Below are 23,911 nucleotides of genomic sequence, written 5' to 3'. Positions count from 1 at the left end.
GAAGAGCAATCGTCGTTTGAATTAGGAGGTGAGAAGAGCAATTCTTTTTGACCAGTCACACCGCTTAGCAACCCGATGGTCCAATTCCAGCGCCGGCACTAGGAGCAGGAGGGAGGGAGAAGCAGCACAAGGGAGGAGGCGCTGCACTGCTGTGCGGACACGGGGCTGAGCATTCCTGTGGGACGGGACGGAAGGCGATGGACAACTTCTGCCCAAGGCGGCATCAGCCGAGGAGCGCTTCCAGAAGGGCCACCTACCATCCAAAAGGGCAGCATTTGCAGGGAATCAGAGTATCTAAACAGTGAAACATATAGAGACATATACACCCACTGAGGTGCAAGCGTGTACATTTAAAAATGCATCTTTAGTGTGGCTTTTTGTTTTTTTCCAGATTAATTACGCTTTATCCTTTCTTTTACGTGTGTCCCCCCCCCCAACTTTCTAAAACCCTGTATCCCGAAGGTGGGCACGAATAATTTCCGTGTGGCCTGAATGTTTTTTCTCCCTTCTGATGTTTTTTTTAGAGATAATGTATTTATTATCCCCCATGGCTCCGTTGCCACTCCCGGGACGCGGCGCACCTGCCTCGGCCCCGCGGGAGGAGGCCCTTCGCGCTCCGTCCTGCCGCGCTGTTTGTCCCTGCGGCCGACCCGTAGTGCTCGCTCCTCCTCGTGCCACCATGGAGGGCGCCGCGGCCTCTGCCGAGGGTCTGCGCTACGCCGAGTACGCCCGGACCCCTACGGGCACCGGCAAGGGCCAAGCCGAGCTGGACCGCGGGCTGGTGAGCGCATGGCGGGACCCCCGCCCCCGGAGGCGTGAGGCCGCCACTGCCCCGTTCCCACGCCGGGCCTTCACACGCGTGAAGGGTGACGTGTGTGAGCGGGGCGGGGGCCGGGGCTGCGGGACGGGCGTTCTGCGCTCCCCTCGGGGCTGGGCAGGGAGCCTGGGGGGCGGGGGATCCCTGCCTCGGTGCCGCGGGTGCAGCAGCAGTGTGGGCAGCGGTCGTGGCGTCCCGTGACGGGAAGGGCGCGCCCGGGGCTCCAAAATGCTCGTGGTCCCAGCTACGACCCAAAGCAGAGGGTCCGCAAGCAGAAACTTTTATTGAGTGCGTTACATGGTCGGCGTGGAAATGCTGGCTCTGACCTACTGTGTAAGCACACAGCAGCGGGTTTTGGATAAAGGGGTAGGATGAAAGGGAAGAGAGAAAAGAAGATGAGAATTAAAGGTGAATAGAAAAAGGAAGAAAGAGGAAAAGTGAGAGAAAAAGAGAGAGAGAGTAAACGGCATCGCCAGTCCTGGTTCCTGCCTCAGTCCGGCTGATGAAATGTCCTGGGGGTGCCTGGGGATGCTTTTTATGGCTTGGTTTTCCCTGCCAAGAAGACAGATTTCTCACTTTCTGTGCGATTCTGGAAACCGGCTGGAGGAGTTGGGGGTCTTTGATGGGCTTGATCCCCCCCATACAGTGCGTGCCCACTCATTGGCCTCGTCTTTGCACTGTACAGTGCTGTGTTTACCTCTAGGAACTAGAACAAGGAAAAGTGCTGCCCTGCTTCTGCATGGCCCCCTTCTCCAGCCACATCTGGTTCTTTCCCACAGCGTGTTAATACCAACAATCCTTGGTTATTACCAACAATTCCTGTCTATCACTACCAAGAGTCTTTGGTTGTCTCCACAGCCAGTGGGTGTTTGGAACATAGACATTTGCCCCTTGTCTTCCGGGATTCCACAGCGGGGTACATGGGAACGCTTCGGCCCCAGCATTCGTAAACAAGGCTGAGAATTCTGTTCCCTGCCATGAAAGGTGATACCTGACACATTTTCACCCACTGTGCAAATGTTATTACCACAAGCAGGTTTGAGTGTTAAAGGTTTTGTAGAGCTCTTTTTCAGAAGAGTAATTCTCATCTGGTACTTTGTAATATGGGAAAGGCTGTGTGGAGGCAGTGTCTCCAAAATTTCCAATGCTGTATCATGCACTAGAGGAAAGGAGGCTGGGACTTTATCTCATTTCTTTCCTGTGACTTCACCTAGTTCAGAGAACAGTGAGTTCCCATTGGAAAAGAGAATTGGGAAGAACACACAGCTTAAAGCCCCAGATGGTGAAGTTTTCACATTTTTTTAAATGGTTTAAAAGTCTTACTTGCCTGACCTAATTGTGTGTGTGAAGTTGTCTCTACAATATTTCTACTTTTTTAAAACACAGTTTTAAAATTCACTGTTCTCTAAGTTATTTATTCATTGTTACTACAGTCTAGGACTTTTTTTTTTATTCCTGCAGAAGAGTCTTCCTGTGTATTTAACAGCAAGTGTGTATGTAATCTTAAGAAACTGGCTCTGAAACTCATTGTTGTCATGGCCATTCTCCCTGCAGAGTGCTAACGGGGAATTCCTAGGATTTTGTTGTGTCTTTGCACCTTCTTACCCATCTGGGATAAAAGTTGCGTTTGGAGTTAGCATGGCTTGCTTTGTTGTTGTGAACACTGTCATATTCTTACTGAGCTCTGGAGACTAATGTGGGTCTTTAGAGGACTGGATATCTACGGGTTTTCCAGGATATTAGATGAAAGTCGCCAGATCACTGTCAAATTTACTCTTGTAGTTGTTTCACAAAAGCATTTGGAGCAATGGAAGAGCAGCAGTGGAAGCATGAGGAGTCTGCTCTCAAAGATCACCCGCAGGAATCTTTGTTAATTAATACATACTCAAGAAGATTGATTTGAATACCTTATGGTAATTGTTCTGTTAGTGAATATTGTTCTGGTTCAATTTCCTATGAAATACCATCCAGAACTGTAGTTGTAAGTTTATATACAAACCAAAATATTGCTGTAAAATTAAAGAACACAAAATTACATGAGAATTTTGTCAGTATGGAGAACAGCATCTTGCTGAAATTACTTTTAATTCACTGTTGGAAAGCAACTTACAGTAATTTCACGGCTATAAGGCGCACCGGACTATAAGGCGCACCCCCCCGGATTCGGCAAAATTCGCAACTTTGTAGATCAGATAAGGCGCACCGGTCTATAAGGCGCACTTTTTTTTGCAGCGAGGCCCCGCCTCCAGCTCACCCCGTGTGATTGCTGACCGAGGCCCCACCTCAGCCCGGCAGCCATTGGCCCCCGGGCCCGCCTCCACCCGGTAGGGGCGGTGCCGCGAGCCACCGAGCCACCCTGGACCCAGCAGCCATGGGCCCCCGGGACTGCCTGGACCCAGGAGCGGGGGTGCCGCTGGCCCCCTAGCCCACCTTCATCTGGCAGCCGTGGGCTCCCGGGACTACTTCCACCCGGGAAGGGGGGCGCCGCGGCCCCCCTAGCCCACATTCACGTGGCAGCCATGGGGCCCTGGGACTGCCTGGACCCAGGAGCGCGGGTGCCGCGGCCCCCCAGCCCGCCTTCACGCGGCAGCCATGGCTCCCCGGTACTGCCTGGACCCAGGAGCGGGGATGCCGCGGACCCCCTAGCCTGCATTCACGTGGCAGCCATGGGGCCCCGGGACTGCCTGGACCCAGGAGCGGGGGTGCCGCGGACCCCCCTAGCCTGCATTCACGCGGCAGCCATGGCTCCCCGGGATTGCCTGGACTGGAGAGGGGCGGTGCCTCGGGCCCCCTGGCCCGCCTCCACCCGGCAGGGGCAGTGCCGCGGGCCTCCGGGCCCGCCCCCAGCCGGCTGCTGTGGCACTTCCGGCTCCCCCCACGGCTCTCAGCTCACACTTCCGGTTTGGCAAATTTCGCCACTTTGTACATCAGATAAGGCGCACCGGACCATGAGGCGCACTTCCGGGTTCGAGGGAAAATTTTAGTCAAAAGGGTGCGCCTTATAGTCGTGAAATTACTGTAAGTTTCATAGGAAGATTTAGACTAGAGGGAAAACACTAGATTATGGAATCAAATCAGTTGCATAGAGTTTGTAATATAATCCCACTTCAAAATAGTTCTGCCTCCACATAGTGTTAGTAAGATGTTTGCTTATTCCAATATTCCAAGAGCAGTATTCCAATAAACTGTGACTCCTCTTCTGAGGAATAGAAGCCTTACTCTGTCTTCCATACCAAACAATCATTTCTGTTTCAAGTCAAGAATTTTTATTTAAGGGAATATCTATTTTCAGAAATATTTTTGTACACTTAGTTAATATACTTCTGTATCCTTCTTTTTAGCAGTGTTCAGAACTAAAAAAAAACCCGCAGCAAACAAGCAAACCAAACCATAAAAATTTTTAGTTAAGCAATTTATATTTGTGTATTTATTTGAATATAGGTGAGTATTTACTGTTTTGCTGGTCCATGATTAAGCATGGATTAATTGCAAAATGCCATTCAACCCATGAAAACAAATTACTGTTTTCTCTGTACTTTTAATTCTGTTCTGAGGTTTCTGAGGCAAAAGGCTGTAGAGCTCCTGCTGTGTATGTGAAACGTAGTAGTGAGGTGACCAAAACATTTTTCATTTGACTGAGAGGGGTGTTCTACTGGTTGTGGTAGAAGAACCAGTATAAAATCCAAGTCCTGTGCAGGTAGATAGGTTTTGACATTTGGGCAGCATTAGCATTTGCAACCCCTTGTCAGATGTAAGTGTTGTGCTGAAGTTTTAAAATTCTGCATTTGAAATTACTTTGTTTATAAATTTAATTTTTTTTTACTTCATAAAAGGAGAAGTTCTAATGCTAAGAACTATATATGTAGTTTTATTTTTTGAATACGTTTAAGTTAGAAGGGCACCATGGATTGGGGATTTGCAAAAATAATTTCTCATCCTCCCCTGTTTCTTCTGCTAAAAAATTAAGGCTAATGTAGAATTACATATTAAAGGAATAGGCAGAAAATCTCTGTTTTCTAACAGACTCTGTTAATTAATGTACTTTATGCTCTTTTGTTTGCCAGATACTTAGTTAAATGATCCTGCAGTTGCCTTTCTAATGCTTGTGTCTTCTTATACTAATTTCTGAAAAGGATTAAAAAAATTCAGGTTTTACAGATTTAGTATAACTTTTTCATTAGCTTCCTTTAATCTGGTTTGTTACTGAAGACTGAATTACATAGTAAAATTAAAATACTGAGATCAGCAGAATAGCATGGGGGTGATGACTAACCTTTGGGAGCTGATTCATTGAATAAAGAAAGGGACAGATGTTAGTTTTTAATATTTTATTTCTTTATTTTTCCCTCTTGGATCTTAACGTAATGATTTCATTTGCAGTCCACATCTTGGAAGTTTCTTAATAGCATTTTTGGAGTGGGGGAAGGTCAATACTGTCATAATTGAAAGTCAGTGTGTATGCATTTATTTATTTATCCCTTATGGAATGCAATTTCAAGCAATAGGAGACAAAAATGATCGTGGTGGTAGTTGTATTAGCATGCTGTAAATGAACTGCTGCCTTCCACAGAGAGAGCGAGCTGCTTTCATTTAATATTGACCAGAAAGGAGTGCATTTAATTAAAGCTTTGGACTTTGCATTTCAAAGCACCAGGCTAACCTTGACTGATTCTTTTAAATACTCAACTGACTTAAGCGAGCATAGAGAAGGAAACTGAGTCAAGTTGGACTTAAAGAACTTACTGGTTAGTACTTGGAGCTGCCACTGCTTTTATGAGATTAGAAGTTTCAAGAAAAAGCCAAATCTGCAGGCTTTCACTGACTCAAATTCTGTTTTTATCACATGTGTATAGTTAGGATACATTCACACCATAATAAACATCCAAGATGCTTTGATGTGTCAAGTTATCACTTATTTTCTAATATGTGTCAAGTGACTCTTCTCTAACGTGCTCATAATGCAAATAAGGTAAGTTACCATTAACCAGTATTTCTCAATTTTCTGATGCCTGTACTTCACTTAAATGTGTGGACAGTCTTTCATTCTTCTCTGGCTTGAGCTCTGTACCACTTTTACCAAGTATTCTGTCTTGCCTTCATTTTTTCCTTGATCCTGCATCCCGCTGCTCTTCAAGGGCTGCTGCCATGGTTTGTTTTTACCTGCTGTGTTCCCAGCAACAGCAGCTTTCTACTAACTGCTGGTGCTTTCCACTGAGATTGGATGAATGCAATTCCAGAAGACATGGCCAGTTCTGTCAAAGGGCCTCAAGGGTCTCTGGGCACTGTGCTCCCAGATTACTGTGCGAAAGCACTTAAACTACTTCTGCACTGAACTGTCAGAATCCTGGTATTATTTATTAGTCTGGTCTCTGAGCTTGGTCTTGCCTGTGATGAGGTGTCTGCTGCTAATGCCTTGTTGAAACCTGCATGTCTTGTAAACTGCTGACTTAAACCACCTTTTTGGTGGCAAAGCAAGTATAACTTAATTTGGACAATTACAGGCTATTTTTTTTTTTGCCAGCATGATCTATTTCACACATTGTTGAGCTCTTAATTGACTGTAACCACTTAGTAAAAGATCCTTGCCATCAGTCTGAATAAGTCAAGGAAACTCTTGAATATTAATCCATGGTCACAAACCACATGACAGAATAATATAGAATTCCTATAGGGTTATATTTCCAGAAGGGTGGCTGTTTGTGGTTTGCGTCTAAGTGGAAGAATTTCTTTGACTATAGAGAGCCTGGGAAAACTGATTTGTGAGAAGAAATGAAAAGAGTTTTTGTTTAGTGAGAAGATGAACTGTGTGCTTCACAATTTTACATCATCTACCATTTAAGATAACATGCTTAAACTTTTTCATGGGGAAAAGATGAGAGAAAATTTTGTGGAACTGAAAGGAACAACAGGCATAAAACTACTACATTATTTTTACATTCAGAAATAAATGCTAATACTGAGACTGAAAACTGCAATGAAATGGAAGAGTTAGATTACTAACATGTAATATAAAGGCAGATTTTTAAGGCAAGAATTCCCCCTCAGGTAGGTGGGAGGTAGGTACTTAAAATATGCAGCATCCAGATGCTAGATGCAGAGGAATGCAGCTGCTTCTCGGTGACCTCAGAGGAGGTTACGACTTCTGTCCTGTTCTCAGTACTACAAGCAGCAGTCACAGCCACTTGTCTTCAAAACCAAAGCTGTAGGAGCCACTGGGCATGAGGGCAGCACCTACATTGTGCACAGCTGCCTGTTTGCTGGGCAAGTTGCCAACCCATGATCTAGGCCCTGCTAAGGCATCTCTAGGAAGGCTTTGAAAAGAACTATTTCCTAAGTCTTCCCCTGCTCCCACAGTCTAGAAATGAGATTCAATCAAAACCGGAGTATTTTAGCTCCAGAAGTCTTAGTGGCAAAGGCATCTTGGCTCCAGATCCAGTTATTAGGGCATTCACATTGAAGTTGGAGCTTTAAGTCCTTCTGTCAGAATTGCTTGTATACAATATATAAACCAGTTATGGGATAATTGTGGAAGTAAGTTATACATAGAAGAGACAGTCTGGTGATAAAACCATTTTTACTGTCATTATGTTTTGAATTCAAGATAAACCTAATCTGATTTCTCAGGTTTCCCAGGGGAATATTCAAGGCATTATTGAACTGTTGTATGATAAGACAGGTAATGCCACAGATGACTATTTTCTTTGTTTCAAAGATTACATGGAGGCTTTTCAGAAGTGGAGAGCTTGTTACCCTTCCTGAATTCTGCAGACATGTGAGAAGTCAGTCCTTTCTCCGAAGTCTATTTCATACCTTTCATCAGCTTCTTGATCAACGTGGGGTTACTTCTTACCCTTCTTGAAGTGCCTTTTTCAAGCACGGTGTAGGAAAATACATATACCTGATACGGAAGTTTTGACTTAGTTCTTCATGCTATTGCAATAAACTGATGCTTTGTTATGTACTGTGTTGAACTAATCTGCACAAGTAATTTCAAGTAATCCTGTAAAACTGTGTGCCCTCTGTTTTTATCAATGCATACTTGAGCTGATTTCAGTGTGTGTTCACTGATTTGCTAGTGGGTAGTTCAAGTAAAACCTGACATGTTGGAATAGGTTAATGTAACTGAACTATAAAATCTAATGTAGCCTGTGGAATACAGAACTTACTTACATCACTGTTGTAAGTTATAAATGAAATGTCCACAACAGACATCAGAAATGCTTGTTGTTAAAGTAAAAGGTGTGTATATATCAAATTAGAATGTGCATGCTATTCTGATTCCTGTTTCTCTGCTTTAGGCCAGGACTATGATAGCGCTTGGACTGGGTGTTGCAACTGTTGCATTTGCAGGTAAGGTAAATTGTCAGTGAAACTCTCGTTTGTAAGCAGTGATTTCCAAAAGGGTTGATGAAGTTTTTATGAATATAAATAGTGGAAAGTGGAAAGGTTGCTTGAGAGTATTATGGAAAATTGTGTCCATCTATAGTTTCTGTCTCTTCAAAGTCATAAATTCCAAAGTTCTTTTTGAAAAAGGTGGAGAAGGCTGGAGAATGTAATTTTATGGACTGCAGCTAAAGTGCTCCATCTGCTTTTTGTCTGCAAAATGAAAGGTGAAAAGTCTATTTACTTAATAATATACTGCAATGTGTAGACCCTTTAGTACAGAAGAGTGCAACAAGATGCTGTGATGTGAAGATGATGCTTGACAAATTGAAATAGAGGAAAATAAAAGGTTTTAGTGATTATAGTGATTTATCTTACTGTTTCCATACTACATTGTTTATTACCTGAACTGTTTGCATCTGGACTGTTTGTTACTCTGAAAAATAGGTTCTAGTTTGAACACAGGGAGTGAGTTTAACATAAAATAGCAGAAAGTATTAAGAAGACAGTGAGATAATGCTACATCACAGCATTTCAACAGAGATACTCTAATGTGGTATTAGCTTCTGTTAGCATAGGTGCACACTTAGATCACTAAAACATGGACATGATATGTGTTTTAAGAATGGATGCAAGACGCTATTTGAAGCAGTGTCACATTTTATAAATAGTTTTTTCATTGTTTATAACAGTAAGTTACATTGCTAAAGAATAGTTAAAACAGTAACTACTGTTATTACTTTTGGAGAGAGGGTTTATGTGGAAAATCTTCCAGTAATATGGCATAAATCTTGATTCTGGTGTTGATAGACCTGCTTTGTACTTCTGGGAGCACAGCCTTACAGGAATCCCTCTAGTCTTTCCTAGCTATAGACATTCAGTGCTAGTGAGGAGTTGCATGTCTCTGAAGCCCAGAAGATTGTCTTTTTGTAAAAAAATTAAAAATGCAGTATTTACAAGGTGTATAATTAAGCGTACAGCATCACAGCAAGAAATGTGTAGTACATGGATTTCTTTTTTTGAAGACAACCTTTGAACAGTATTTAATAAATAATGTATACACAAAACTGATGTTTCAAACTGCACTTTTTCTTAAAGTTCACAAGGCAAAATGTCTTTATATATCATATTGAAATGTATTTAAATCTATTGATTTAGTGAGTTAAATAGTAATAGTGGGTCTTTGCAGTCCATGACTAGGTTTTTAGATGCAGTATACTAAAATTCTTCTCCCACTCCCAGTAGTTTGTGTTTTTTTAAAACCAAAATTCATTCCACTGTAAGGTAGTGAACATAAGTTGGAGCTTGTTTGTGGGTTTGGTTTTTTTTTGCATTTTAGTGAATATTTCACTTCACCATCTTTTTCAGGTCGTTACGCTTTCCGCGTTTGGAAACCATTGGAGCAGACAATTACAGAGGCAGCAAAGAGGATTTCAGCTTCTGTAAGTTTAGATGCTACTTTATGCTAAATTTATGGTTTTATATTTCAAGTATTCAGAAAGGAGATGTTTTATGTTAAATACAGTTAAGTTCCAGGTAGATAATTTTTTTCCCAGGGTAGGGCTCCTCTCTACTGTATAAGTTCTGGCATGTTGTCTGCTATATTTTAAATCCCTATGGGTGAAACTGTATCAAAAGATGTTTATGAGCTTGATAAACAGTTGCAATTTTTTCTGCTATTGTTCCTTGTTCTGGTACCCTTTACTAGTAAGTGTTAAGATGAATTGTTCAAGTACACTGTAAGAAAGTCACTAATTTCTAAATATTGCAAAGTGATGATATGCAGTTTCATTTCCAGCAGCTAAAAGGTGAAAAAATTTAGTCTTTCAGATACAGTGTTAAAAATCAAGAAGACAAATTGATGAACTTCTAGGATGGGTTGCCATGGAGATGGGAGAGCTTGTGTGCTGGTTAACATATGAGTCGTCTTTTTCGTCTTCCCCAGCTAATCTGAACTTTAACCAGGTTTTTGTTCTCTGGTTTTGCCCTGCTTGTTGAAAAATACAATAATGAGAAAAACAATCAAGAAGTAGAGTGTTGTGTGGGATGCATATGCAGGGAATATTTGAGAGCATTTGCTTACTGCTTCAGTGTCTACATGTGTTCCATTCCTGTTTGATTGAAGTAATTCCCAGTGAGATAGATGTCTGCTTGTAGCAGTGTGTTCCTTCAGAGTTCATAGTCTATGTACACTTATCCACAGCAAAAGAATGCAATTCCTTTCATCATGCTGATGGGTGAATATGTTCAGGAAGTACTTCTTGCAAGTTATTATTTCCTTAAAAATATACTAAAGGTAGGTTTTTGAAAAACATGACATTGGCATTGTACCTACTAACGTTAGGCCAGTAGCAGCACAGAGCCTGTGTAGGCAGACACTGCGGTCCAAATTCATTTGCCATCTGTTCTTGGTGTTCCTGTGCTAAAGGTGCAAGCTTGATCAAGGCAAGCTTCCTGGGGAGGAGATTCAACTGTCCTCTTGGGGCTGATTCACATTTGGTTTTGCTTGCCCTATGTTTCAGCCAGAAACAGTGCTCCTGGAAAACTTTTTGTTCTCTGTCCCTCTTATTGCATTGCTGTTGTGAGACCAATGTCAGGTTTTTTTTTCCTATTTAAAAAAAAAATTTTGAGATATTCCCATATCGCCTGCCAAAACAACAGAGGGGATTTTAGGTACTGTGAATTAAATTGCTTTCACATGATACAGATACAGGCTGATTGCAGGCTTGCTATATGTAGCTAGCAGTACATGTGGTTTCAGAGTATGGAGTGCTTCAGTCTTCACCCTCCCTCCCTCTCTCCCTAGCAGTTTTACTCTAGCAATTCTTTTTCTATCCATTTGTAGATATAGGCTAGAGAATCTAAATTCAGATACATTCACATAAGAAAGCAGGCAGTGACTCCTAACACATTGAAATGTGACATGCTGCTGCACAGAGAGGTGTCTGTTCCTAGGAATCTGCATCTCTCAATACTGACTGAGCCAAGCTCATTACAGACCTATCTCATTTTTACCACTGTGACTTTGAGTCCTGCAGAATTCATGAGCAACCATAAAGAGCAAACCAGGACCTTCTGCGTTCTAAGTGTTCCTAGTCCCTGGAGCAGTATCCTCTGTCTGCCTTTCTGCCCAGAACTGTGTGTTGATTTCCAATAGGATGTCTCTTCTGCTATTCTATTTCTGAACTTGAAAATACAAGTTTTCAGTGTAAGATGAGATCAACTGGAGGCAGTAAAAAGTCTCTTCCTGTTCCTCTCTTCCTGTACTGTGTATATCTGCTGGCTTTATATTTGTGAGAGGGTAATGATAATATTTTTCTTCTACAACCATGGTCCAAATTGAAGAGCCTTGTATAATTCTTAGCTAAGATTATTTGACTTTTACTACTCTACAGGTACTACTTTCTTGGTTTGTATTTTTTAATATTTTTTATTTTCCCCTTAACAATTAATTATTTTCTTTGAAACAACAGAGAAAAGATTAAATGCAAAGGTGCTATTTAAGTGCTTCTTCTCCAAGCTGCTTATTTTACTAGTTTTACATGACTTTTTATAATTTGAAGCTGCTGAGTATAATCTGTGAATTAGAACTTTCATCATGTTTCTTGACAGCTTATTGCCCTTTACACTGTACTGACAAAGGTTACCAAGCAGTTGGTACTTCTATCTCTGCTTGCTGGAAAAAGCATCTCATGACCTTTAGTGTCTGAGCTTAGTGTTATTTTGCTGGGTTTCTATGGTGTTTGAAGGCACCTTGCTTGGTCACTGTAATTTTCAGTGCTTATTCTAGCTTTCAAGAATGAAACCTTGTCGCTCGTGGCCTCCTTTTTCTTGAGACTCTGTGAACAGCTGCCTATTGAAGTTAGCTGCCTCCCTCTGTAAGCCCCCACTCTTCCTCCTCCATTTACAATGCATCCCCTCCTCTGTTTGCAGTAGAAATCACAGTTGATGTTGGTCCCTCCCAATCACATAAGGTGATACAGATGCTATTTGTTTTTATTGTCTGCTCACTAATAAATGACTTGGAAAAGATCAAGCTGAGCAATTATGAAGTGATCATTTCAAATGTTGCTTGCTATATCTTGAGGATTTTACACTTCCTATTTACTTACGTAAATAAGGAACATGTAGTCAACAACTGCACTCATCTTTTAGTCAGAAATAGTAAGCAGAAGCAAGTAAAAGCTTTATTCTGAATTTTTACCTCTCATTCAAGAGTTACTTCATATTTAAGAATATATATTTTTAAATGCTTGTGTAATTTAGTCTTGAAGTTTTCTACCATCTTTCTTTCACTGGAGAAAGATGCTAGAGGAAACATTGTTGTTTCCACTCTATGAGAAGTCCTAATGCTTGCTCCCACAAAAATGTTTTTTTTTCATTTGAGCATAGTTTTGTCACTGGTGTCACAAATGACAGTGACACTGTTTTGTTTCTGTGTGTAGTGAGAAGAGTCTGTTGCCACTAGAAGGTACGTGGCTCTAAGTAGTCATCTGGCTTTTCTTCCTCAGAATTAATGCCATTAGTTATACTATTAATATTTCCCTGAAGTGTGAAATAAAGAAGCAAATATTTCAATAGCATTCATTACCTTTCTTAGCTAACTAGCTAGCTAGATAGATAGAAGATATTGAAGACAGAAACAGTAATTCTGGGCCAAATGAACTGTCAAATACTCAAATCCCACAATCATGAAACTGTGTGTTCCATAACAAAATTATGCCTTCTGTAGCACATCTTTAGGTTTTCCCACTCTGTTTCCTTTACTGGGTCTGATTCTGCTCAGACTCATAGAGTTCTGAATTGAGAGGTAAGGGTAGCAACTATCTCTTTTCCTTAATTGAAAATAAAGTTTCCAGAGAACAATGCAGTCCATTTTTTAAGATTTCTGTTCAAACTAAAGTGAAGGAAGTTAAAGTTGATATTAGCAAAATTGTCTATTCTATCACAACTTCTAAATAGTTTGTGGTTATAGTTTGTTTTTTGTGTTTGGTTTTTTTATCTCTGGTGTTTGTTACCTTTTTGGTGGAGGACTGTATTTGTTTCCAGAAAAATTCACTATTCTATGTAATATAATGTATGGTTTCAGTTTTGGTGTTTTCAGTCTGTTAACTGGCACTGGAAACAGTGATTATGCTTTCCCTTTGTTATAACCAAAAAAGTATCTTGAAGATGTCATGGTCCCTATGCATTGTATTTTCTTTTCTGATTGCTTTTGTGAAGATTTGCATGACTGAGTAGATATGTGCAAAACACCTGCACCCATTTTCTGTCCTTCCCTATGCCCCAAACCTATTAATAGCATTTGTTCAGACAGGAGGACTTACATAAATTGGTGAAAAGTAATAATGCGGAAGGAAATCAAGTAAATAAAATTATAGTTCCTCCCCATCCCCCAAATAGTACAAAGAAATGAAGAGCTCATTTCAATGATTTTCCAGTACAAAATTATCTTTGCAATTGCTCGAGCTAATAAATAATCAAATGTCTAGAACTGCCCGCTCATCAAGGAGTTCTCATAACAGAAAAGTATCTTTCTAGTCATTACTTGGAATTTACAGATAGGAAAAAATATGTTTTAGCTTGAGTAGCATGCAAAAGTGCTTTCATTAGGGAACTAGAAATTTGCCAGGGTGTTGCCTAAGTGTTTCAAAATTCTGCTTAGGATGGAGATCTTAATTTAAGAATTGGTTATTGTTGCTACATTCTTCACTTATGAGAAGAAAATATTTTTTCTTGGAGACCGATTCAACAAATTGTTTTTGTTTGTGTGTGAAATGACACAGGCAACAGAATTTCTTTTTTCATTCCTCTTGGAGGTGAACTGAGGCTTCCTAAGGTTAGAACAAGTGTCAAGCAAGTAGACTTTAAAAACATGAAAAATATTTCTGAGTGTAAGCCTGCAGCCATCCCTCCCTAGTCTCTCATTTTAAATAGTGTTTTAAATTACATCTACCAAGAGCAGAGACAAGCTGTGTTAAAGAAAATTCAAATGTTGCTCTTCTCTACATTAATAGCAGACTAGTGGTCTCCTGCATTAGAGTTGTATGTTAGAGTTGAAGGGTAAAGAATTCAGGAAACCATCTGCACCTAGACTGCTTTGGTAGCAAATGTTTCTGGAAAAACTTTCAGAGAACATTAAAGTATGCTTTTTCTCTTTTGCTTGTAGTAATTGTTGCAAATTTCTATGCAGTTCTGCTCTTCAAGGGTGTTACCTTTTGGCCATTAAATTATTGACATAATTTCCCTTCTGAGAACCACAGAAGTGCTGTGTGTTCCCTTAGTGTTGCACCCTCCAACTTGTCGTGTCCATGTGCACTATTACAGACCTGGTTTGTGTTACCGTATAGTTACAGAAGTGGCTCCTCCACAGATTCTCACTGTTGGCTTGGCACATCCACAGTTCCTTCAGCTTTGTTACCTGTAGTGTTACAGTAGTGGTTACTTTATTCATGGTTTGGGATGGGAAGGAGGAAGATCAAATTAGTCTTGGATCATAACAGCACACTACAAAAAAATGTCTTTTGTGGTTGCATGTGACTTTATGGTAGCAATGTGTGAAGTATTTCTGAACCATACTTTTGGGTATCTCTCCTAAGCTTAAAGACTTTGCTTAGATACCATAGACAGAACCTTTAAATGCTATATAATGGTTTTGAAATTATATAAGAGGGTTTGTGTAGATATAAGGCAAAATTCTCACTGAATATGAAAGGCTGTATTTAATGAGAAGAGTGTTTTTTTCAGGGGCCGGGCACATTTTATTTGGGGGTAAAGGGAATTCTTAAAATAGTCTCAGCTCTCAGGCCAGACTTCCCTTTGAAAGCAACAAAAGAAGCTTATTTTCCCCCAGTTGATAGGTTTTGCATTGAGGAAAAAGCTTCAGTCTTGTTGAGTGATTACTTGTGCTAGTTCCCCAAGGCCTGGAGCTACATCTGATACCTCTGGGACTGACAGAAGCATTCTCATTGTAATCACTGCTAACCATCAGTGGTGGTTCCATAGGTTTTTTTCATAATTTAAAATATATTTATGGTTGACAGATATATTTTCATCCCATTCTCTGTACAAATCATTGCTGTAATGATTTACTTTCATCTCCATCTCCTTTTTAATGTTCTTTTTTCACTGTTTTTTCTTCCCTTCTTAAAACAGTGGATAAACCTTCATATGACAACGAGTTTAAAAAAATTAACCCCAGATCCTGAGTCTAATAGTTGTCAGTCATTGGTTCATTTACCTACTTGCTTTGTGGCAATATCTGAAGTGATTGTCCATATCATCCATGGATGCCAAAGTATTGTCACTGTTGGCATTTTCCATTGTGACGGTACCAGTGCTGTTCTCAACAATTATCCTACTTTCCCTCCCATGCCCTCCCCAACACATGCACTGTACCATCCTATGCTAGTCTGTACTTTGATTCTGGACTTTTTTGCCTTGAGCCAGGATTTTAATGGTTGTAGCTATTAATATCTCTTATTAATAGTAGAAGATTGTGAAAACACAGGTAGTTGTTTTTAAGTTATTTTTTTATATCTTATCACTCAGGAGAAGTCCTTTCATATTATCTATTTTCCAGTCATGCCATGCCTTCTAAATAAATTATAGATGAATATAATGCTCTGAATGAGGTCATATAACTCCAGTTTAGTTCCTGGCACCTTGTACATGAACTAATTATTGCTTTTTTCCCCCCTTTCTTCTTTTTAGAGTCTTTCATCGTACTATAAAGGAGGATTTGAACAGAAAATGAGTAGGCGAGAAGCAAGTCTTATTTTAGGTGTAAGGTAGGTGTATTGCATCAATATGTTTTTACTTCAGCAAGTATTGAATGAAGCAGATGCATGTTTCAAGAATGTGGAATACTCTTGCCGAAACCATAACTTTTTTTGTGAAAGACTTCTAATGGCTTATAAATTATTCTAATACTCTGCTTAAACTAAAAAGCAAACAATAAAATGCTCATAAAACATGTGACTTTTGTTTGGATTGAAGGCATGGTAACATTCTGCAGTGGAGAATTGTTCTTGCTGTGCCCTGGGTCCCTTTCAGCAGAGCCACTCCCCAGCCAGGCATTTCCCAGCCTCTGTAGCATTGCAAGGGAGACTTCATCCCATGTACCAGACTCTGCACCCGTCCTTGTGGAATTCTATGAAGAGTTCCCATCAGCCCCTTCCTGCAGCCTCACGAGGTGCCTCTGAATATCAGCCCTGCCCTCCAGCATATCAGCTGTTCCCACCACAGTGATAGACTTCTTGGCCAGTTGGTGATGTTAGGAGCCAGCATGTTGTTGTGACTCAGATTGCGAGTCAAGGAAAATGTGATTTTGACATTTTATATTTTTTCCCTGTGATAAAGAATCTTTAGAGCCCCTTGTGGGATAAACAATAACTCATAAACAAATTTGAGGTAAACACCTCTTTTCACAGTTGCTTCTTTGAGCACACCTGCATGATCTTCTATAATATGCAATTGCCACTTTTCCCCAATTATGGTTTAGCCATCTGAGGTTCTAAATGTGGTATAACATCTTTCCTTTTTAGTATTAAAAACAGCTTTGCAAATCAAAATAGAGGTGATTGTTATTTATAGTAGTGTGATAAATAACTTTGGTTTTGTATTTATATAATCCAAGACCTTTCACCCTCTGTTTGTTTCTTACTTTCTAGTTTACTTTCTGTTCATTTGAAGTATTCTTTTCTTATGCAGTTCTGTGAACTATTTTTGCAACATACCCTAATTTCACTGTGACAGAATAATAATTAGAGAGGTTGTTTACCTCGGGAATTTAGTTGGGCTGATACCTTGCATTCAAGCTTTATCTACAAAAAGATTAATTAATTGAATCATCATTGATTAAGAAGTCACCTGAAGTGGAAAACACTGATTCATTTCTGCATACTAACAAATTATAAAAATTATAATTTAAAATTATAAAAAACTGAACCATTCAAACTGTCCTTTTGCATACAAGAGCCTTACTGTGTTGGCATACTGCATCCATAAGTGGTTATTTTTCTGGTAAGGTACATATCTTGTATTTAATTTAGGCCAAGTACATATTTTATGTATGTCATTGGAGTAAACAGCATTATGTAGGTAACACCTATAAATCAGCATGTCCCTGAATGTAACATGTTGAACAGCTTTGCAAAAATAACACATACAGGTATTTTTTTCAGGCCTCAGCAGAAAGAAAAAAAATTTATAGCTGCTATAAAAATATTTACAGTAGAACAAAATGTGATAATATTAAATATTTGTTGTTTTGTCACTGATCATAAAAATATTTATTTTCTTGGAGGAAAAATTGTGTTTTCCACATTTAATGCTAGAATAACCAACCAGATATACCCTAGAACTGTTGCCACTATCCTGTTTTTCCCCCCTGAAATTATTTATTTTAAATGAGTGGATATATTGCATTTTACAAAAACCTGTAAGATATTTGTAAGTGTCAAATACACAGACTTTTGAAAAATGTCATTCTCTTTGCCTTACATTTCTTTGTTGCTGTTGCTTCCTCAGACATGCAGTTTTATGTTTTGTCCACAAGATGGTGAAAATCTCAAGTTTTAATTATTTTAGCCAGTATAAACTGTTAATTTTTAGCATGAGTGCTCTGGCTTTTCTTGTAAGCACTTCAATTTGTTTTTGCAGTCCATCTGCTGGCAAGGACAAAATCAGAGCAGCGCATAGGAAAATCATGATTTTGAATCATCCTGATAAAGGTAAATAATTATTACTTTTCTTAACTAGCACTGGAAAGGAGGAGGCTTAAATGAGATCCTTTAAGTTTTGTGACTGTGTAAATAACCACATCAAGTGTAAATGTTTGTTGTTTATTTATTGAGCTTCTGTGTGTCTTCTCTCAGATAAACTGAGCTTTATGAACCGGTTTTACTAGTTTAAAGTTGTTTTCTGTACTTGTGCTGCTTCAGTTAAAACTATGAGCTTGGGGACCGGTTTTCCACACTTTGCAAAAACTTCTTGAAAATAAGGAAAAATAAACTCTAAAAATTTTACATTAAACTAAAATCCTGTTTCGAACTGTGATGGACCAGTTGCATGCATGAAAGTAACTTTCTGTGGGGAAATGTTTTGCAGTTACTAAGAACATCATTGATGAATTTCATACTTTATGGTATTCACTTGGAAAGAATGTAAAGCTGGGCACTATTGCTTTACTGGCCAGGTTTTTAATGTAAATTTATCTTAGAGAAAGGCTATTATTATAACTTTAACTACACTACAGCTGGTTGAGAAAGAAAGCCCATATGTTCATTGCTGTTTCTACTTTAAAATAACAGATGGTGAAGAGTTGCACTGTATTTCAGAAGTCAAAAGGGGAAATCAGAGGTTTTTATATCTTTTTGACAGAATTACAGGCTCTCTACCAGCACCCCATTTTAAGAAAATGAAAACATAAGTGTGTCCACTGGCCATGGAAAGTGTTTAGCTGATGCTTTTCTTTCTTCACCCCTCAGTTTAGTTGCAAAGCTGTCCTGCTTGTTTGATTTAAAACTTTAATTTTCTACTCTTTTTATAATGGGTAAGTTGTGCAGACCTAGAAAGGAAATTCTCTTCTTAATTTCTAGTATATTACAGTGGTCAAAAGTCTCTTTACCACCAGAGTCCCTATTAGGTCAAGTTTTATTAATAATGAACTTCTGAGTTTGTTGTAGCAGTATGTAGACACCTGAGCCAGAGAGAATTGTCAATCTCCGTGTAGATATTGAGTAGATCTGAAGAGATGGTTCCTGTTAGGAAGATCCTAACAACCCTTGCAAAGATTTTAATGCTGCACTCTTAGAGTTTAATGCCCCTGCAGCTGGACACTGTGTAGGTTTGGATGGATGTAGTGAGCCCTCCTGCGTGATAGTGAGACACGGAGCATTTTCTCAGTGGGAGCTGCAGTTGAAGGGATTTGTGCCTCTCAATGCCCCTGAAGCTCTTCTGGTATTGCTGTAGAAAAAAACCATGTGTAATATCTTTAGCTGCAGAGTGAGGGCCTGGAGTAATCTTGAACATGTGGCATCACAGGGAGGCTTGTTTGCTTGTGTATAGATCACTTCTGGCTGTGGGTAGCACAGATGTTCATTTAAAAATAATATTCAGTGGTATAATGTAATTTTAAAATAATATTTTACCACCTGGAGTTGATAGAAGAAAGAGCAGTAATTTCAGATTGTAAGTTACGTATGTTCTGAGATCCAAACTGTTGGAGAGAGAAATACTGGAAATAAATAGGAAATATATAGAAATCTGCATAATATTATCCCCAGAGAGTACTACTGTAATGGTTGCTTATTAATCTTTACAGTTGCGTTTTAAAGTGTTTTTGTATTGATACATTGTGTATTATCAGTTACAAATTTTATGACAGAGCATTTCCTCACAGAAAAAAAAGGAAGAGAGAAACCTTTTGGACTTGCCATAATTATAAACAAACACTTAGGCAATCATGAGATTGAATTTCCTCTCATCGGAGGGCTACAAAATTAATATGGCACTTAAGGATGTAAATGTAGTGAAAACATTTCCAAAAAATTTGAATTTACTATAAGATCCTGTATTCTAGACATGTAGAAAATCAAGGCACATTTAAAAATTACGTTGAATAGATTGTTTATTGCAGGTTTTAGTCTTTACTGTTTGTTTGATCCTCTTATCTGCTCTGTGAAAGAAGCAGTACTCAATAGTAATCCTATTCGTTGCTACAAGGCTACTTGATTTTAAAAAAGAAAAAAATAAATTCTTTCTTCAACACCCAATTCATTATTCATCCCTTGCCCTGCCTCACTTTCCTCCAGTGTCCCTTACCTGTTAGAACTACAACACTCAAAAAGACCAAACTGTGGAAAAGAACTTTTTTTCCAGTTGTTTTACTACACCACAAAATGACTTTATACTGATTTGGATTCCTGCAGCAACGTCCTTAAGAAGTCTTTAAACAAGCCTCACTTTTATATTTGTGCGTGCCTACAACTAGCTCTGCATGTTTATTTTATCATTGTCTTTTCTGATTAATAGAATGAATGAAATGGTGAATGAAAAAAATAAAGTTGAACAAATGCCTTGGAAAAGGCTATGCAGTGCACAGTACTGCTGGAATCACATTTTCACATAAAAATATAGGTGTATTACTGTAAGTGGTAAGGTCCTGATACAGACATTGCAGTGTTGTTTTTGGTGACTGTGGGCAGATGGTTGGCACTCAAGGGGAGAGTGAAAAAAACCCAAACACAAAAAGACTGCTGAACTGTAATCAGATTGTTAGATGGAGCGTAGAGCAATGACAGTGTTCAGCAGTAGGAGTTAGAAGGCGTACCATGTTTAAATAGCTTTAATGTGATGATCTCTGGCTGGTAGCTCTGGGCATCTCACACAGGAGATGCTTGCACAATAATTCTTTGTCAAAGTTATTTGAAAATTTTACCTCTCAGTTTTTAGGATGAGTGGAAGTAATAGCTGTTAGGTTTGAGTGGATGTTCAGGACAGCTGACCTTGCATACATTTGCAGTAGCATCCCACTGCAAGATCTAAAGTCCCATCTCCACAGGATGCAAAATGATTTCAGATTTCAGTCTTGTCTCTAAGAAAAGTTGTGTGTTATTTTACAGTGATTACATGTTTCTCATGTTTCCTTATCGATCAGTTTACTTCATATGAACGTCACTTGTATCAAAAGGATCTGTGTAGGAAAGAGCTAATAAAAGTGAGTAATAAAAAGATGCTGCAGGGAAGGTAGTTTGGTACTTATTGCTAATGTCTAAACAGTATTCCTTTCCCTTTTCTCTTCTCAGGTGGATCACCTTACTTAGCAACAAAAATAAATGAAGCAAAAGACTTGTTGGAATCCAGTGTCAAAAACTGAAACCTGAAGCCTTGGACCAGAAGATACCTTGTGCAATAACTTTCATGTCTGCTAACTCTGCACAGTTTCTTAACATTGATTACTCATATTTATTGTCATAATTAAAATGTTAAAATTATTTTAAAACAAACTGAAATCTTTTACAGTTATGTAAAGTTATGTACAGTTATGTCCCTACAAGGAGCAGGGAATTGGAATGATGATCCTTATGGGTTCCTTCCAACTCAAGATATTCTATGATTCTGTCCCGGTTTTAGTGTATTCTTACTGAATTATAATCCCTTACAAGCTTCTTTTGACTGTGGTTTTTTTCAGAAGTATTTGTTTGTTTCTTTTGTTAAATTTTGGATCTTTTAAAATAAAAATTTAAAAATAGACTTTAATATAGGGTTGTTTCTTCATTAGTAAAGAAATAACCCTATCTTTAAGATCACCATAAAATCTGTGACAGTGTGTTGAGTCACAGTAAATATGACAGACCCCATTTGGCAAGTTTTCAGCACCACCTTATGCTTGAATCTGTTAATTTGTGAAGTAGTAGAGGTTGTTCATAGGTGCAGTTTGAGAGGTGCAACTCGGGACAAAACGACTGGTGAAACTACAGACTGCAGCTTCCACTAGACTTATGGGGCTTGGAGTTATGAAGGATGATTTTTGGGTTTGGTTACTTCTTTTACATATTAAAGGATCTCTGAAATTTCAAGTAATTATTTAGACATGCTTTTACTTCAAGTCACAGAGTATGTTTAATCTCTAGCAGTTGGGGTAAACATGGGGTTTTCATGGCAATGGGATTGAAGAAGGTAGGCCCATGTGGCATGGCTTAGATGGATTTTCCAGGCTGCTGCTTGTCTAGGTTAGCCCAGTTGTGTGAGCCTGGTGTAGAACTGAGACAAGAAACAGGAACAAACAGGACAGTACCTGCTTTGCATATAGCTCCAGGAGCACTTCCTGGGTTAGTTCTCCACTAATGCTCACATTTCTGCGTTATGCTTCATATCCCAGAGCATACATACCTCCCTCCTTTATGTAGTGTCCTAGCAATGGCTTTCCCCTGGCTTTGGGGAATCCTGAAGTCCTGGACCTCAGACTTTAGAGAGATCAAGTTTTAATTGACAGCTCAGGATAGGTTCTGTTTGGGGCACTTGGCTGCTGCAGATTACTACCAGTAAATTGTCTGCAGTTGAATTAAATCTAAGCATAGACAGTCTAGAGTATTTACTGCAAGACTGAAAAATTTCTAGTGTCCATTCAAACACTGTCATTAGAAGTACAACAAATAGCTTACTAAAGTGCTACAAATACAAAATTTAGATACTCCGTTTTCTAGGTTATTTAGCCAGAGATAAGTGGCTAAGGGCACTTAATATGACGTTGGATGCTTTAATTATTTATTCACCAGAATGTGCATTTGTAGTTCATCCTGTGGTGGATGCAGATTATATTGATTTTTCCTTGAAAGGAAGAAAAAATGTAAATTATTTTTTATCAGGTTCCTCCCACTTTGTCACAATTCCCTTACTTTCATCAAAGAGAGATAAAAAATTTTAAGTTGACCCTGAAAAAAAATACTAATTCTAAGTACTTTGGAGACTTCATTGCAATTACAGTGGCAAGACATATGGCCCAATTTCACTGGATAAAGCAAAAAAGATGGCTGGGAGAAACCTGCCTGGGAATAGCATACCCTATACAAGTACTATAGTTGCATCATACCACTACTGCTCTAATACAAGAAACTTGAATGAAAATAGTTTATTCCCATGCAGTAGCTTTAATTGGTTCTTGCCAAAGGAGTAGCCATCAATTAATGCACATTTGGGGTGGGTCATTCTTTCCACTGGCTTATCAGTGTGTATTGGCAAAAAATAGAAGTGCAACAGTTTTAATTTTGGGAGGAGACAAGTGAAATAGTGGTGTTCCTAATTTTCTGAAGTGGAATCTGTAAGTGATATGAATCATTGTGAAAAATCAAAATTTATGTGAATGGTAGGTGATAAAAGCATTCTGCTGAATGATTTTGAACTGACTGGCTGTTGTTTTCATACAGCTACCTTTTTGTCCTGAGTAAAATGAGTTGCAGAGAGCTGTTCTAAATTATCAGTTACAACAAATGCATTAAAGATGGCTCCTTGCTCTGTTCTTAAAAATTAACTTCTCATGTCTTTTTAAGGAGTAGACATTTTGTCTTTTTCTGTGAGATTCTATTGTTGATAATTTTCTTCCTGATGTAATTATTTATATCTGATTATTTTGGATGAAACACTTTTATCTGCCTTTCGGTTATGAGAGAGGTTGTCCTTAAAATGAAGAAATAAAACCGAGTTCTAGTTCTGGTTTCTCCATTTTTTTTTCAGAGCAGACTATTGACTAGTTAACAAATTTGATAAACTAACAAATTCAGCAGATTAACTGGCTCATCCTATCTCTGGAAAATGCTGTAAAATGAATGAAGCTAATGAGAAGCAGTTGTGAAAGCATCACACATACAATAGCATATTTTTTCTCGTCTGTTTATTTGCACAGCTTACTTTACCTACTAAGTGGTGTTTAGAAGGATGAATATAGGACAGGGAAGGCTAATTGGGGAAGTGCTGCTCGATTTGTTGTTGCTGATAGTCAACATGGCAGGCTGAGGAATGTCTTTGGAGACTGCCTTGCAAAACAGCACCTGGATAGATGCTCAGCTGGGCTAGGAAGAACAGCATGCTACTCTTTTTAAAAACATAGCCCAGTAATTTAATCTTAAAAATATTCAGCCTCTTGAGACTATTTTCTTTACTTGTCAGATGGGTGTTTTTTGTGTAAGAAAAGTGCATAGAGGTTGATTT

At 39.1% G+C, this 23,911-nt stretch overlaps 1 protein-coding gene across 1 annotated transcript; it reads left to right on the top strand.

Moving 5' to 3' along the window:
• Window positions 1-633: 633 nt before the first annotated feature.
• On the top strand, window positions 634-23,414 carry DNAJC15 (DnaJ heat shock protein family (Hsp40) member C15). Its single transcript, XM_033052020.2, has 6 exons — window positions 634-781; window positions 8,116-8,167; window positions 9,569-9,642; window positions 15,914-15,990; window positions 17,864-17,934; window positions 21,010-23,414. Exons 1-6 carry the CDS (start codon window positions 680-682, stop codon window positions 21,078-21,080), a joined length of 447 nt encoding a protein of 148 aa, XP_032907911.1. The 5' UTR covers window positions 634-679; the 3' UTR covers window positions 21,081-23,414.
• The last annotated feature ends 497 nt before the right edge of the window (window positions 23,415-23,911 follow it).

The sequence above is a fragment of the Catharus ustulatus genome, chromosome 2 (genome assembly GCF_009819885.2).
Source record: "Catharus ustulatus isolate bCatUst1 chromosome 2, bCatUst1.pri.v2, whole genome shotgun sequence".
Lineage (NCBI taxonomy): Eukaryota > Metazoa > Chordata > Aves > Passeriformes > Turdidae > Catharus > Catharus ustulatus.
This window is presented reverse-complemented; position numbering and strand designations above follow the sequence as displayed.